We start from the raw sequence: 16,092 nt of genomic DNA on the forward strand, positions 1-16,092 counted from the left end.
GAAAGTTTGTCTCATGATGCTCACAACTCTCCACTCTGAAAGGCAGCAAGTGGGACCTCTTGCTATAATTTAATTCTAAAGAAAGAACTGTGCATTAACGATGTTAGGAATACATTCAAATTCATTCATTCATTCTGATTTGTAGCAATTGTGATGGTTCCAAGAAGTGTTCTGTCCCACATTCCTGAGCATTACATTCCTGAGCATTAGCAATATTTTTCCAAACAACCAATGATCGATGTCCATGTATTTACATTTTTACCTCTTGGGCATCTTATGTTTATACAACACGTCGCCTACAAACTCTCTTGGAATACATAACACAGGCTATACTGCCTTCCCAGCTCAGGATATGGGAGAGGTTCCATGGCTAATACTGCTTCTCACCAAAGTCAGGCTAACTAACTTCAACGTCTTTTTTACACTCTCCTCCAAAAAGAAATCTCATATACAAAATATCCCTCAAAAGAACTTCATTTTTTGGTTTCCAAATGGCAACAGAAAGAGGTAATCCTTGGTTTGGTTTATACTGCTCCTATGGACAGTTTCTATGGATTTATGACACCGAACTGCAGCTAGTTTATAGCAAAGCATGCAGGGTGTGACTCATTCAGAAAGCTCAACCCAAGAATATTTCATTCTGACATCCAACAGAAAAGCTCCCTCATGGATTTGAATTAGTTGCTGCCCATTACTCACATGCACTCCTTCTCATAACTTCATGACACACAACTTGCAGTGCAAACTTGAATCCAGGCCATGAAGGAGATACTAAAAGTTCTGACAAATTTTAACCCTGTCACCAGTAACTGGAAGTTGGTCTTACATGATTTAAATACACAGCTGCGCTCTGCTTCTGGAGGATGTGCATAATGTGGTCATGCAGAAGGAAAGCGTATCCCCAAGTCCAGTGACTTAAAGTGACACAGTTTCCTGAACTCCAGGAACCCTCCTGGTCAGAAAGTACTTCCTTCCTCATTTCAAACACTTGATTGTTTCGGAGGGAATTCAAAACAATAGATTAGAAACTTTCAACCTTTCCTAAGTGTACTGCTACACAAGGAAATCAGGTCGTGCTCTGGGAAGATGAGATAACATTGGGAGAGTACTCTTTCCGGAAATGCAATGGCTTTTGCATCCCTTCTCCAGCACCATCCCATGAATCAGCGACATGCAAGTAATAACTCTAGGTAGGAGATGTCAGATGCAGTTCAACTGCTGTTTGGATGAAGATGTGCGTGGTTGGCAGAAGGCATGAGCCAACTCACTTCTCAGCTATTTCCATAAGGCCTGCAAGGGAAGAAATATCAGGAGCTTCCTAATCTCAGTCTGTACTTGTAAGGATGGATAGGAAGAAAGGATGATGATTGTCTCTTTTTAGCACCTCATTGTTTAAATCTCTAATAAAGAAGAAGGAATGTGCTATTACTTCTGCAGTTAAAAATCTACCCCTTCCCACCATAACTTACTTTGACAGCACCACTAGTGATGTTCACAAAGACTGGGAGCAAATCAGGCTCATCAGCTGAAGAGCAATTCTTTTAAGCATACTCTATTCCCAACAAAATTCCTTTAATCTAAATGCATTGAAATGGGTTGTAATTATAGATAAAAGATTTAAAATTTAGAATAATATCTAACTAGTTATTCAAAGGCTGTAATTTGAATAAGAAAAGGCAACAACAAGTAAATTCATTTTTCTGTGGCGTTAGGGTGCCTAAACACCCTAGACTAACCTAAAAACAACAGCAACAGAAGCAACAGCAAGAGCCATTCTCTCAGACCCGACAGTCAAAGCTCTTATATGACATTGCATTTTCTTGATTATCTTTTCCTATCAAAGCAGAGCTCCATAAGGTTTGAGGATAAGATTATCATACAAAAGCAAGAACTCACATGGTTCTACACATTATTTTTAGAGGTAAACAGGAAATGCACTTCCCTGTCAAGCTGGGTGAAAGGGGAGTTAATGAGTGAAACGCTTTGCACTCACCGTTCCTACCAGAGGGTAGATGAATCCAGCTCCAATGCTGGCTCGCACATCGCTAATCGGCAAAATGAAACCAGTGGGAACACCCTTCCTCTCAGGCTGATGGGAGAGGGATAGGTGAGTTTTGGCCATGCAAATGGGAAGATTTCCAAATCCCTAACAAAAAAAAAAAAAAAAAAAAAAAAAGGGAAAGAAAAGAAAAATGTTTTTAAAATCACAGTAAAGGCACGTTATGTTTTTGTTTTGCTATCAGTATCTTCTAGAAACCTCTCGTACAGCAGTTCTCTTTGGGCTCTAATGATCCAGTCAGCAACTTGAGACCAGGATTCAGGGTCCAAGATTTTCTAAGGGTATCAATGTCTTCCTGAGAGTAAACACAGATGGTGCTCATGATGCTTTCCTTTTCTTTGTTTTTAAACAAGACAAAACCTGCATGAGGTGATGGCACCCCCTTCACTAATGTCAGAGTGCTAATTACTGAAAATGTGGGAGAAAATCAGGAAAAGTGCCTCAGTAGCTCCCCCTGCCCATAATTTATCTCCAAGTTATTGATTAATCTTGAGTCAGGCACCTTCCACTCTTCTATTCAATTCTTTTACAAACAGGGCCAGGAGGAGAGGTGGCACTTCAGGGAATTGTCTCTGCAGCCCAGTGCTGACAACTCTTTAAGTGTCATTGTGAGAATATTTCCTAATATACTAACACTTAGACTAAAAAATGGATTGGAGAATCACAGCAGGAAAAAAAAGGGCATGGATTATTTAGCTTCCAGTACACTAAGTAACCTTTTCCATTTAGAAAAATCAAATTAATTCTCAGGAAGTTTGCATTTTAGGGAAGATGGCTGTCCACCTGTCTGACCAAGGACTTCTGCTTGTCTGACCAAGCTGCTGAAGTTTACTCAGGAGTTTTTCCTGGGCATACTGTTTCTATTTTCTGACAGAAAGGCTCCAGCCACATTTATGTCCAGAAGCCATTCCACTACAATAAACACATTCACCTCTCCACGTGGTCTCAAAACTTTTTAAACTGTAACATGCTCTCACACGCGTTAGGATAGATGATGTATTTCATGTTCTACTATTCGTAACTCCTTGAAAGTAGGAGTTATGAATAGGAACAGAAAGAAATCAAAAGATTTTACAAATATTGGGACCTTTGTTATCATTGTGTATAGCTGTGCACAGGTCTTACTGTGTTTGCAAACTCTTTTTTGCAGGTACAAATGAACACTCTTATGCTAAAATTGGTTACATTTGCTAGCAGCAACTTTTGCAGATCCGCAGTTGTCAGGTTTAGGGGAGTAACCCAAACTGCACAGAAAGTACAGTTTCATGGACAATCCCAGAAGTATTCTGAACTCCATTCATATCTCACAGGAGATTGCCCTCAAGGTTAAAACCATTCTGTCCTACCAAATCCAAAGCAACCCATACTGACCTCCACAGTTCACTACCATGGGTAAGCTCATGCCTTTCAGCAAAGCTTGACTGAACACTCCAGTCTGAGAACATTTACACCCTGATGTTTCCCAAGACTCACATCCAGCACAATTCCCTGGTGTACTTGCCTACACAATTCCCTGGTGCTCTTACCTGCCGGGTGTAACGATCAACTTGAGACTGGGCAGCAGGAGACAACTCGATATCCTGAGCTCCATATACCTTCTGAGCAATGATCCTTATTTTTTCAACAATAGGAAGCTGCAGAGACAAGGAAACAATACAAGGATGAACATTGGCCAAGAGAAACTAGGATCTTGTTTGCTGAGTGAGGTCTATGAATCTCTCATTTAATCATTCATCTCTTGCTAAAGCACAAGAACAAGTAAGGAGCAGTGGTGATGCATATGATACACAGCCACAGGTACATGAACTAACAGCTGTGATTTCAGCTACTCCATCATTTGGAATTTGGAAGCTGCACAATTTGTGCATTACAGAGGAGACAACGTGAACTTATGCTCACCTGAAGTGAGGGGAGAAAATTACTTCCATCTAGTTATGAGAGTGAAAGATACCCTACACCTCAATCTCCACTAGGTTAGCAGGGATCACTAGACAAGGAAGTTTCATTTCAGAATAAAGATAACCTACATGAGTAGACAAAGCAAGGTAGGAGGAATCAGGGAAGGTTCCCCTGAGAAGTGAGGAATTGTAGCAGAAAATTCCTGATCACTGCTCCTTTGATTGTGGTTTTCTTTCATTATTATTATTCTTACCTCCTATCCTTTGTAACATGCATATTTTTAATTGTAGCTATGATATTGTAAAGCACTTTGGACACTTAAAAAAATAATATGAAAGAATTCTAAAATTCATTTTGAAACCCCAAGTCACTAAGTTTAATCCCAGTCTCCAAGAGTATTCACATCATGTTATTCAGCTCAAACTTAACAAGTTCTGTCTTCACAGCTTCTATTTGAAGGCAGAGGCAGACTCTCACACTCAATCTGTTACAAAACTCTTAACATATTTTCAAGAAACAGGTTTTTGTGTTCAGATCAGGCATTTACTTTTTGTGCCATCATTTTTGTGTATTCAGAGTAAACAACTCTTTCCTATTTCCTTGTTCTCTTTCCTTTTGTTTTTAATGACCCAGGAGACAGCAATTGTGACTCCTCTGGCCTATTTTAAACAAGGCACTCTCTGACTTCTTTCAATAGGAACAGGGTGATGGAGGAGGCATCTTACCACGAGTTCAGATAATTCTGTGCTCACTATAGATGGCCAGAGATGTGTACAATATTAAAGGGAATATCTCATCTGTAACTTGTAGAATATTTAATTAACAACACCTGTGGAATAAGTGCTAAACAAAGTCTAGAGAGATAATCACTTGGGGAAGAAGACTTGGTAATACAAATACAATCCAAAAAGCAATTCAAAAAGCACCAGGACACAAAATAGAAGTGTATAATTTTATTCCAACAAAGGCAAGAAATTAATTAATTTGTGAATAATAAACCCTATCTGATGCATTTATAGGAAGTTCCATAGTTAACCACATTTTTGCAATACCTGTCTGGAAGTAGTTCTTTTTCTGCAAAGATATATCAGTTGAAAGGTTTGTGTCAGGCCAATCTTTTTTGTATTTATGATTAAATTTTAGAAAAAATAAAGCTTACATTAATAAAGAACTTCAGTAACAGAGTTATCACAAGAAAAGAATCTCTCCAGACTTCCAAGTACCTTAAATGTAAGGCAGTTAAAAGCTACTAAGGCTCAGCTAAAATTCCCCCTCAGATCTGAAATTACAAAGACAGGTTTAAAGAAGCTTCACAAGGCACTTTCTGAACATCCTCACGATACAATTACTGCACCTTAATTGGGTGGAATAATGTCACATTCCCAACAACAGGCTTTTTACAGGAATCCAAGCAGTGCAGGAAAATCTAATCTAATCAGGACTGGAGATAGCACATTGCAAATATCCTGGGTATAATTCCTGGCAGCAGCAAGCTGAATGGAATACTTAGTGTCATGGACAGCCATCACAAGATGAAATTTGTCTCAGGGTGATTATTAAGTACATTCATATCCATGGCAGTTTTCAACACAGTGGGAGAAATGCAAAACATGTCTGTTAATTTGCCTTCTGGGTGCTGTTTGCTTGCAGTAAAGGACTAACAGCAATGGCAAATGGAAAGGCAAAAGGAATTCCATTCCTTGTTGTCAGCAGGCCAACATGGAAACTAACAGCTTTCTGCTTAAACCTCAGTAAATTCACTGAGATGGAGATGGACATTTAGATTCAACTTGCATTTGTGTCAAAACATTTCAAACTAATTTGACAGCCGTGTAACTACTGTGCCTTCAGCCCCCTTCCAATGACCACAGCTGTATTTTCCAAAAGAAACCCAGCAGGGCTCTGGCTAATATCAGAGGAGAGTGCTTTAACGACAGTGGTGGCACTTTGCTTCTCCTGGGATATGTGCAGTGTGTTGCATGGCTGAGTCTGAGCTGGACAGTCAAAGCATATCCCTGTGGATTTATGGTTTGTGGCTTTTTTCCTGGCTTGTTTTTTCTTTAACCAGAATTTCAGATACTTTTTGGGTCAGTACCCACACCTCAAATTTGGCAAATGTAACCTCAGAAGAATCACCATTGAGGAAGGAGATGTGGGAGTGTGAATAGCAAAAAAAAGTGGTTTCCTGAGCCTATCATGTTCTTGCCAGGCATGCTCACACAAACAGGTGAGGCAATGTGTGCATGGTGTCAGAGGAGAGTCTGAGCCTATTTAACCTCAGCAGAGGCAAGATGAGTCTCGGCTGAGCCAAACTCAGACAGAAACCAGCAGGAAGGCACAGATGTGCTATGGACATCAACACAGCCCATGCACATGCACACTCTCAGATATGCTTCCTTCCTGAAGTTTCAGGAGTAGGGAAAGGAGTACACTACACCATGCTAAGGATCCACCTGTTTCCTAGTATTTATTGTGATTTTTAAAGCATTATCTATTTAGAATCACAGTGTATCAGGGCATTTCAAGCTAAAAAGTTTCCTGTGTTTCAGTTATCAAATAATACTGTTAGGAAACTTCATTTTAATTTAAAGAAATGTTTTCCAAGCTAAAAAACACCTAATGCTTTACACAGGAAATAAAAATTAATTTTGCTTGAAAGTGCCACAATGTTATTTTAACAGAAATGAAGTTCTACTTGTTCAAGAGGCATTTTACATAGCAGAAGCCTGGATTTACAAGACACTTGTTTAGCTTTAGGTTTTCAACAAAACTGTTGATTATTCAGCACTTCACTATCAAAACAGTCTCACTGATTTGGTGCAAAGACATCCACCATATGTAGCAATAATGCTAATTCACATGGAGAAGGGGGCTGAAAAATTAAACTTCTATTGCACAAGTAACTAAATCATTAGGGGATTTTATGCTGGATTGTTGCTCCAGCTGGTATCAGACTTATTTAGAAAAAAAAATCGTGAACTACCTGTTTGTGACTTATATACTTTGGTCAAATGTCTGCCAGCAGAAACCACAGATCTCAGATACTTTAAAAAAAGATTAATTTCACATCTGCTGTGATTTGGGAATGATACTCTCCAATTCAGTGTCCCCACCAAGACCCTCCAGGAATTCCTTCTCCCAGGAAGCAACTCCTTTTCCCCTGCCCCCATGATGTGAGGTTGTATAGAATAACCTCCTGGTCTGCCCCCTTTGTACTGCTGCAAAAATTAACCCTGTCCAGGCCAGGAGCAGCACACCATCTCTCACTTCTTGTTTTGTCTGAGAATTTTTTACAATGGGCTTAGGAATTTCCTGAACTGGTTGTTCATTCCCACTAGCAAACTCCAGTGCTGCACCCTTAGCTGTGCTGATGCAACCACTTGCAGGCCATCACCAGAAGAGTCTTAAGGAAAGGAGGATTAAAATTCTAAATGGGGAGTGTTGATGCACCCATATCAACAACAACTTGATTTCACAGCACCTCTGCCACCTGGAGAGCTAGGGTGAGAAAGAGAGTTGTAAAATGTCCAGAGTGTCAAAAGCATAAAAGATTTATGTTCAGCAATAAAAGCTGTCCCTCTTCTCAGTTCCCCTATGTAAAGTTGTGACTGTTGCACAACTAAGTAGATTTAGGTGAAGATTAGGTGACAGATAGACAATAGACACTATAGATTTGGACAGAACCTGACTTTTATAGATATGCAACTACCTATCAGTACTACTGCTAAAGGAATTATGGCAGCTTCAGAGAATTCATTCCAAATTCAATTTCAGCTTCCTGAGAAAATGATGTCATAAAATACTTATGTAAATTTAAAATATTTATGTAAATTTACATTGAATATAAGAGGATGCTTCAGGGTGACACAATAGAAATATCTGCAGACAATTTATTAAGATTCTCTGAGAAACAACCAATCTTGCCACTCCTGCCAGAGAGAATGTTCCCTTCTGAAATCTCACACATTTAGAGCTACCAAAGCCATATGCTGCTTTTCAGGCAAGCACAAACACACAGGCTTGCTGAGGCTGCCAAGCACCCACACCATAAATGAGATTATCTCCTAGGCTAAAGCACAACAAGTGCTAAAGCACAAACTGCTTTCACAAAAACAGCATCTATGTAGCTGTACATTTCATTACTTGATAGAGAATGATTAAACCATGAAATCAGCACTGATAAAGGTGAGAGCCTGTCATTCCCAGGACTGTTTTGATTATCTAAACCGAATCATACCAGTGTTATCATCCAGCCATACTGCCACTTCCAGTCCATCACACTTGCAACACACAATATTAGTGCCAAGTGGTGGTGCTTATTACAAAATCTTTCTTCCCTTACTATCGACAGCAATGTTTTCACTAAAACATAATTGAATAGTGCTTAATTTCTGCTAACCTTTTCTCACATTTCCTTCATCTCTTCCTTCACTTCTAACAGCTGACTTCAGATTATCTGTTTTTCATGTAGGGTTTGATAAGGATTTCCATGGACAGCAGACCAGCTACAACAGATCTTCCTTTCACCCTAGTATCCCCTGCTGCTCACAGTCACCCAAGTGCCAGTGCAACCAGGGCAGCAGTGCTGTTTGTGCAGCTGCACATACCAGAGACAGTCAGCCAGGCCAAAACATAGCCCAGGGAAAAAACCCTATTGCAACCCCATATCAGTTCACACATCCACCTTATCATAAAGGCAAAGCCCGTGTGAAGCAGGAAGAATTGCTCAAACTGTTCAAATCTGAGCACTGAAAGGTACCAGCAGAAAAAGCGAGCTGGGGCAGGGACACACACCTTGGCTGGGATTCTTGAAATCAGTCTCTCTGCCAAAAGTCAGTATGAAGTGAAACAAAGCATGCATATTACCAGGCATCTGGTCTGAGACTATGCTCAAGATCTCCATTTTGCATCCTAATTTGGACACCTGACTTTTTAAGCTCTTCCCCTACTGGAGAAAGGAGCTAATCTTTTTAACTCCACACAGCCAATCCCTGAGACTGCTGAAAACCACCCCTATTCCCTTCCTCCTTAATTTCTTCTGCTTTTAAACATCCTCCTGACTTCCTCACCAACAGAACACATCTCTGTAAAGTCAGAGACAACAGCAGTGAGTCCCTAGTCATACTACATCCCACTAGGTTGCAGGTAAGTCCCACTTCCAAGAGAAGCCCTGGTCTAGTTTAAATGGAGCACCATAAGTGAATACCCAACACTGAAGCACTGTCTGACAGGATCCCTTCACATTTATATAACATAAAACTACTTTATTCTCCAACAAAACTGTGATTCTGTTGAAAAAACATGCATTTAACCAGAGAATATACAAAAGCACTATTTACTTGTAACTTACACATTTAATATTTCAAGTACCTGAAACATTCACTTCAGCTTCAATGCCTATTTTTAATTATGACATCACCAGTTTAATTATAAGGTGAGAACCTCTGGGCTCACTGTTACTAAGCTGTTTGTGTTTTAGCAGAAATTCTTAATATAATTTGAAATGCAAGGCAGTGGCACTTTTTTTTTTTAAACTTACACATTCACTGAAAGCAATAAAGAAGAATTGCTGGTTGGCTAAGTGAAACAGCATGCAGACATCACTCATTCCTCTTCTTGGGAAGGCTGCCAAATGAAAACATGATGGGAGTATGGCTGAAGGTGCTGTGTGGGGTGACAGAGTGCAGTGCTAAAACAATAGCTGACTCTGCACATTCAAACTCCTACTTCTAGCTTTTCCCTTGGATAACATAAAAACACATTTATTAAAGTATCTGTATATTCTGGTTCCAGAAGATCTGTGGCTGACAAAAGGATTTCCAAGTCTTTAGCACTCCTCTTCCTTTGCTGGCACAGGACGAGAGTTGGTTTTTTTAATTAGTGGAAAAGCATTTTCAGTCAAGCTAAACAGTTTGTGAATCAACACCTAAGCCTGTGGCCTTAGAGATTTATTTTCCATTTCCCCAACTTTGAAATCCCAGCTGTGCATAAGAAAATTGTTCTAAGCAAAGAATAGGGAAATAATGAAAACAATCATGAAAGTACAGGGCTGTCAAGAGCCTACATCCACAAATAAAGACATGGAGTGGCAGGAAGATAGCTTCCAACCCTAGAACACCCAATTCAGTGAAACAAGTGTCCAGACTCCACAGAAATCTCTTTGATGGGAGTGGGAGGAGTGGGTGGTACAGACCTATGGAATTCCTCTTTAATGTGGCTTCATTGCTAGATGTCTTACTGGCACTAGAGGGGAGGGGGGAAATAGTTTAAAGCCCAGCATCCAGTGCAGGGCAGCACAGCCTGCATTTCAGGATGAGAAATGATTGCCATCAATTATTAGGAAAATCTTCAGTAAGGACCATTTCATTTATTCCCACCCCAGCAGTACCTAAGGACTTTCCATTAGGGGCACACATGACTGAACTCTGTGCTGTACAGAGAACAACACAGAAGCTATTTGCTTCCTGGGCAAATGAGCAGAGGTCTGCTGGGCTGCTGTGACAGCAGATGCACAATGGATGGGTTTCATGGCTTAGCAACTCTGTGGTATTAGTAGAGGAAACAGAAAATACTCCTGTTTACAAACAATAAGAAACACTCTGCCTTGGGATATTCCCCTGGAGGTTGGTGTCCTCAAACACAGACCACATGAACCTTTCTGACTGTGCCTTCTTCTTTGAGCTGCTCCTCCTCTTGCAGTACATGCACCAAGGAGCCTTGTCCTCCACTGAGGGGCTCTTCCTCCTCCATCACTCACAGCTCATTCTTGCTTTGGGAGATCATGGATGGAAGAGAAAATAATGCACAGAGAACAGCTGCTGGCAGTTTTCTCTGTTTTGATGCTACCCTTAGAGCCCTCTGAGTGACCCATTGTCTGTGACAGCTGAAGCAAAGACTGCAGGGAATGAGATAAGTGACAGCCCACACCACCTCACTACAGCAAAAGAGAGGCAGGGGCAAACAAAGCTCCAGACTCAGATGCTCCAGATTTGCCCAAACTATTATTATGCTCCCAGCAGGGAAAGAAAAACACCAGAGCTGAGGCTGCTCACTGCTTGAATGCCTCTCTGAGAAGTGCTGCTACTCAACCTTGCTCCCAAGCTGAGAAAGTTCTCCTTTGTTCTGCAGGCTGGCCAGGCAATGCACTGCACTCTGCCAAAATATTTGTGCAATCAGCTTTCACTGTATAACCTGGAAATATTTTCATTTGTCATGATATTACCTAAAGGCATAGCACTGTCAAAAAAGGTTGTCATCTGACAAATTTGGAAGGCTGGAACAACCCCTTTTCTTCCCTCCCATTTGTGACCTTTAGAGTCTCCAATTTAGTTTTCCAGTGCAGCATATATCTGGTTATTTGAGGCTCTTCAATAATATTTGTCAGGTTACCATGTAATTTTTTGAAGGGGACGGTGCTAACTCACTGAGCAGCCAGATGTGCTGATCCTGCCTCATGCCAAATGCCTGTCCTCCTTTCTTCCATCTCCCCAGCGCCCACTCCACTCCAGCTACTTGCAGGAAGGGGCAATGTATCCCTCAAAAACCTTCCTCAGACCTATGCTTCCCATCCCAGGCTGAGGAGGGCTGCTCTAAGGCGAGGGAGAGCTCACCACAGCAGAAGAGAGGAGGCAGGAGAGTGAAGGCAGGTCACTCAGCAGGCGTGCGTTAGTGAGGAACACAGCTTCCCCCTTCTCCTGATCAAGAGCAGGCGCTGGAGCCAGGGAAATTTGGGAATGGGATGCGTTTCCATCCTCTCCATTCCTCCCCCTGCTTATCTAAACTCACTTTTAATGGTTCAGTCAACTTTATTTTGAGTAATAGCTTTCTGTTGCAACTTAAAGACCCATACTTCAAGAAAACTGAGCCCAGAAGGGAAGTCAACAGTGATAAGAGGATTGATATTTTGATATTTTCCATATGTAGCAAGAATATATATTAAAATAAACCGCCACAGATGATTTCACAAAGAGTTCAGGAGGCCTTTTAAACAAACCCATCCTTCAAACACTGAAGAGAAACACTCTGCAAGAAACCAACTCAACGGTAACTTAATAGAGATTATTGTGCAGAGGGGGCAAAAATCTATACTAAAACCACACAATTGAAGTATTTACTTCAATTACTGCCAATAATATTTTAACCTATGTTATAAACTCTGAAGTCTATGATATGAAAACTCCTTGTTGCTCCTGAACCAATCCCCCTGACCTGTGCAATTCCTAATACTGTAAGCATTCCAGGGTACTCTGTTTCTGTCCTTTTCTTACACTTTTACAGTGGAGATGGTGCAGGATTTACTTGTCATAGGTCACGTATTGTATTTGATCCATGAAATGACTGCCACGCACAGGCACTCCCCAAACCATATATGAGGTATTCTACTCTCATTTGAAGCCCCCAAAAATATTTGTTCATCTCATACCAAATGTCAAACAAATCCTTGCTATAATCAAGACTAAAAAAATGTCAAACTACAAGTAGCAGCCTCCAGGAAAAAAATATTGCCTGCTTAGAGAAACAAATAAAGAGAACCCAAAAAGCCATCTAAAAGTGGGAGTATAGAAGGGTATGTCATGGAATGACACCCAAAGAAGTTTAAAGAGACCAAATTAGATGCTTCAAGGAATAAAATGAGCACAGTCTTCTAATTAGACTGGCTTGCTATGATACTGAACAGGAGCAGAGCCTGAATCCTGAACTCACACAACTGTGTTGTGTCCAATGTCTAAAACTGCTCATTTGGCACATGCTCAGGTTTCACTGGACAAGATGGTATAAAGGTATAAAGATACTTCAGAAAAAAACATCTGATTCTCAACTTTTAACTCCCAGCATTTGACAGATCTAGAAAATACTTTATTCTAGTCTATACTTCTAGCCTTCTTTCTTCTCACACTATACATATTGTAAACATGTATTTGTAAACATCCTTCAAAGAAGCTTTTGTTTTCAAAGACATATTTGGAAATTACATAAAGCACTACAGAGATGAATGCATTTGGAAAAAAAATGAAACAAAGAGAGCCCACTTGACATGGGCTATCCTCTAAGTACATGTCTGACTGCACACTAATAAGAAAGTTTACTGCAAAGTTTGTTCAAACTAGAAAGAAAGGATATTAACCAGTTTTACATATAAGGGTTTGAAGCTTTTTTTTAAATACCCTGAGTGTTGCTTTCTAACAAAAGATCAGAATATTGAATGAACCTGTTATAGCTACAGTGGTCTGTGCTGTTGGAAATTTTTCTAATTATAGCTAGTTCTGGAAGCAAATTCTGATTAAGTTTTCCAATAGAAAAACAAGGTGCATAGACATGACAGGATTAAATGGAGATGTGGAGTAAAGGGAACAGTAGAGCAATCTCATGAAGACAGACAGGTATATGAATGAAGTGGTAATGGTTTTAAGCAGGGTATTTCCCCTCTTTGACCTTCCAAAAGGGAAAGAAAACAGAAAAAAACCCACAACCACAGTAAATCAGTAAATCCTGTGGAACTTGAGGCAATCAGGACTTAATATTATTCAAGTAACTGGACAAGTCTGACAATCAGATAAGGGATGGAACTATGTCCTTTCACTTACACCCCCTTTAGGCACAATGAGGGGGGAAATAATCTGTCTGAATCCTATTTAACTGCTTCCTATCTTCCTTAAATTTCTTAATTTTACCCCTTTGAACAGCAGAAACCACACCTCAAAACTGCTACAACAACCCAAAAAAAAAAAAATCAGGGCAGGCTTATTTGGAAGAGGTGGCTTTCCTTCACTTCTCTGTGAGCCTAGTAACCAATTGACCTACATCCTGTAAAAGTGGCAGCATTTCTGTTTCACTCTCCTACTTCAGCTGCTTCAGTCCCCATCCTTTGCACACTAAGGATGAAACAGAAGCCTGAACTTTACACTTCACTGTTTTTGTTGGCCTGAATGTACTTTTTTACAGTATTTAAAAATCTTTATATGTTTTTATAAAATCCCTTCAATGTATTTTTGAGGCTTAGAGTACTTGTGTGAAGTTACAGGATACTAAGTTGATGTAAAGATGTGATTCATTCCCTTTGTGCTCATGCTGCTTCTGCAACACAGCACGAAACGACGTGTCTGGGAAAGACATTAAAGTGGAAATCAATCTGATTTTCTTAATAGGCAGAGTCCACCCCTACCAATCCTTTTTACTCACTTGTACCACCAGATTGTGAGCTACACAGTGGATAGTAAAACCAGAGCTCTGGTATGAGCCTTGTCAAAGGTTAATGCACAATCCCTCTAACACAAGTGTCCAGTGAGGAAACTGTAATGCATATTTCTCAAAGAATTTTTTTCCCCATTTTATCACACAAGCCCCAGAAGATGACAGCCTCAGTTTTCAGATCATCTCAGTAGAGACAAACTTAGAAAGGTTTATACATTGTCCATTTTTCAGCTGTAAAACTGCTGCATGGGCAAAATGCCTTGAATACATGCTGCAGCAAAAATATTCCATCTTTTATTATTATGCATAAAATATTCCATCCAACTCATTTCCATCTATTCTGTCAGGGCATGGGTTAATACTGATATGGGTTGGCTGGATTACTGACACTTTGTGAAACAGCAGGGGAGGTGGAAAGAAAAAACAAAATAGGTACAACAGATACAGGGTGCATATCAAGGAGAAAAGAGAACTTAAGATGACCATAGGGCATATCTACCTCAGGCTGAACTTTTTTCTGGAGAGAAGAATCAAAACAGGAACTTCCAGCCATTTAAAAGAATGAAGCTAAGGTTCTGTTGTAAAAAAATAGCATTTGAACATTTTCTAAAGAAACTTAAGTAGCATGGGCACAGGATCTGAAACTTGACAAGGGCTTCCTTGGAGCCAGAGAAGTCTGTTTGGCTGCTCAGATTTAAACCCACCCACATTTGGATAGCCAGGAAGGCCCGGGGAAATCATTTGTATAACCTCCTTGGCAATATGTGCATCCAAATGTTCTGCCAGCACAGTGGTACCCCAGCACCTCCAGTGCTGCCAGGGGTCCAAGCTCCCCCGGACAGCTCACATCCAGCTCACAATGCTGGGATGTTACCTTGCAGACAACTGCAATAACAGTCTCTGAGGCATGGAAAAAGAGTCCCTAACTCTAAACAGACAGAGCATTGAAACTTGGACCACACTGTCCTTTGTTAGGTTATCTAAGGGCTAAGCAAATTAGCCCTGAAGCCCCAGCAAGGATCAGAGGAACAATGATAGGTGGAGGAACCCTTTGTAATGTAATCACTGGAAAAACCTAATCAGTGAAAATTAGAGCACCCTGAGCCTGTTTCCAATGACAATCCAAGGGGAGGATGAGACCATTGTCCTTGGTGTGAAATGCACCAAGACGGGTCAACAGGGAAATTCTTTGATGAAAAAACTTTGCAAATGAAAGGAAGTGATTGCCTACAGCAGCACAGGACTCTATGGGATGTATGAAAAAGCAGATTTTGGGACTGTGTGAACCTTATTATGGGATTTGCAAAGAGGATAGTGGGAATGTCTAAAGATTGTTAGTAGAAGGAGCAAAGATGGGAAAAGGGAGCAATCAAGGTGGATTGAAAAGGTGTAAGTGTGGAAAGAACATGAGAGAATAGAGGAAGAAGGGGTCAGTTCTGTATAAAGGTGTCTGGCCAGTAATCTGACTAACTGAGCTATGTGCTTGATGACCTCTCTATTAATATTAAATCTGGTTTCTGACTGCCTTTTGTGTGGGTGTGCTCTCTGCTCTGCACTATGAGGACAGAGAGTGCGAGGAAAGGGCTGTGCCCAGCAACTGCAGTCCTCAGGGGCTTGTGGACTCTGGTGCCATCAGCTGGAGCAGGACAGAAGACCTGGGGGCTGCTCCTACATAGACTGAGGGCCTGGGGCCAGCAGCAGCTGCACTGACCCGTGTATTGTGTGCACCATATTGCACTGGCAGACTCCAATCTGATCATTGGAGAGAAGGAACAGGACTGAGTCACCTGGGCTCTTTGTGTGCACCTGAGAGCTGGCTGTGCAGGTAAGGGCAGGTAAGGGCAGTGCCTCCTCTCTGTACTGACCTGGCTGGGCTGGGCAGATGTGTGGGATGTGCTCCCTGTCACATCCTTCTCAGACAGACAGTGAGTGCTTCAGAAAGC

The 16,092-nt window shown here is 40.8% G+C and overlaps 1 protein-coding gene across 1 annotated transcript in view; it reads right to left on the reverse strand.

Annotated features, from left to right (window-relative positions):
• The window catches only part of MTHFD1L (methylenetetrahydrofolate dehydrogenase (NADP+ dependent) 1 like), a 139,191-nt gene that overhangs the window by 43,664 nt on the left and 79,435 nt on the right, over positions 1-16,092 (reverse strand). The window contains exons 23-24 of the mRNA XM_058801095.1: positions 3,586-3,693; positions 1,994-2,146 (exon numbers count right to left, since the gene is read on the reverse strand). Of these exons, the coding sequence (XP_058657078.1) occupies positions 1,994-2,146; positions 3,586-3,693 (261 nt within the window). The remainder of the gene's footprint in view (positions 1-1,993; positions 2,147-3,585; positions 3,694-16,092) is intronic.

This window comes from Ammospiza caudacuta, chromosome 3 (assembly GCF_027887145.1).
Source record: "Ammospiza caudacuta isolate bAmmCau1 chromosome 3, bAmmCau1.pri, whole genome shotgun sequence".
In the NCBI taxonomy this organism is placed as follows: Eukaryota; Metazoa; Chordata; class Aves; order Passeriformes; family Passerellidae; genus Ammospiza; species Ammospiza caudacuta.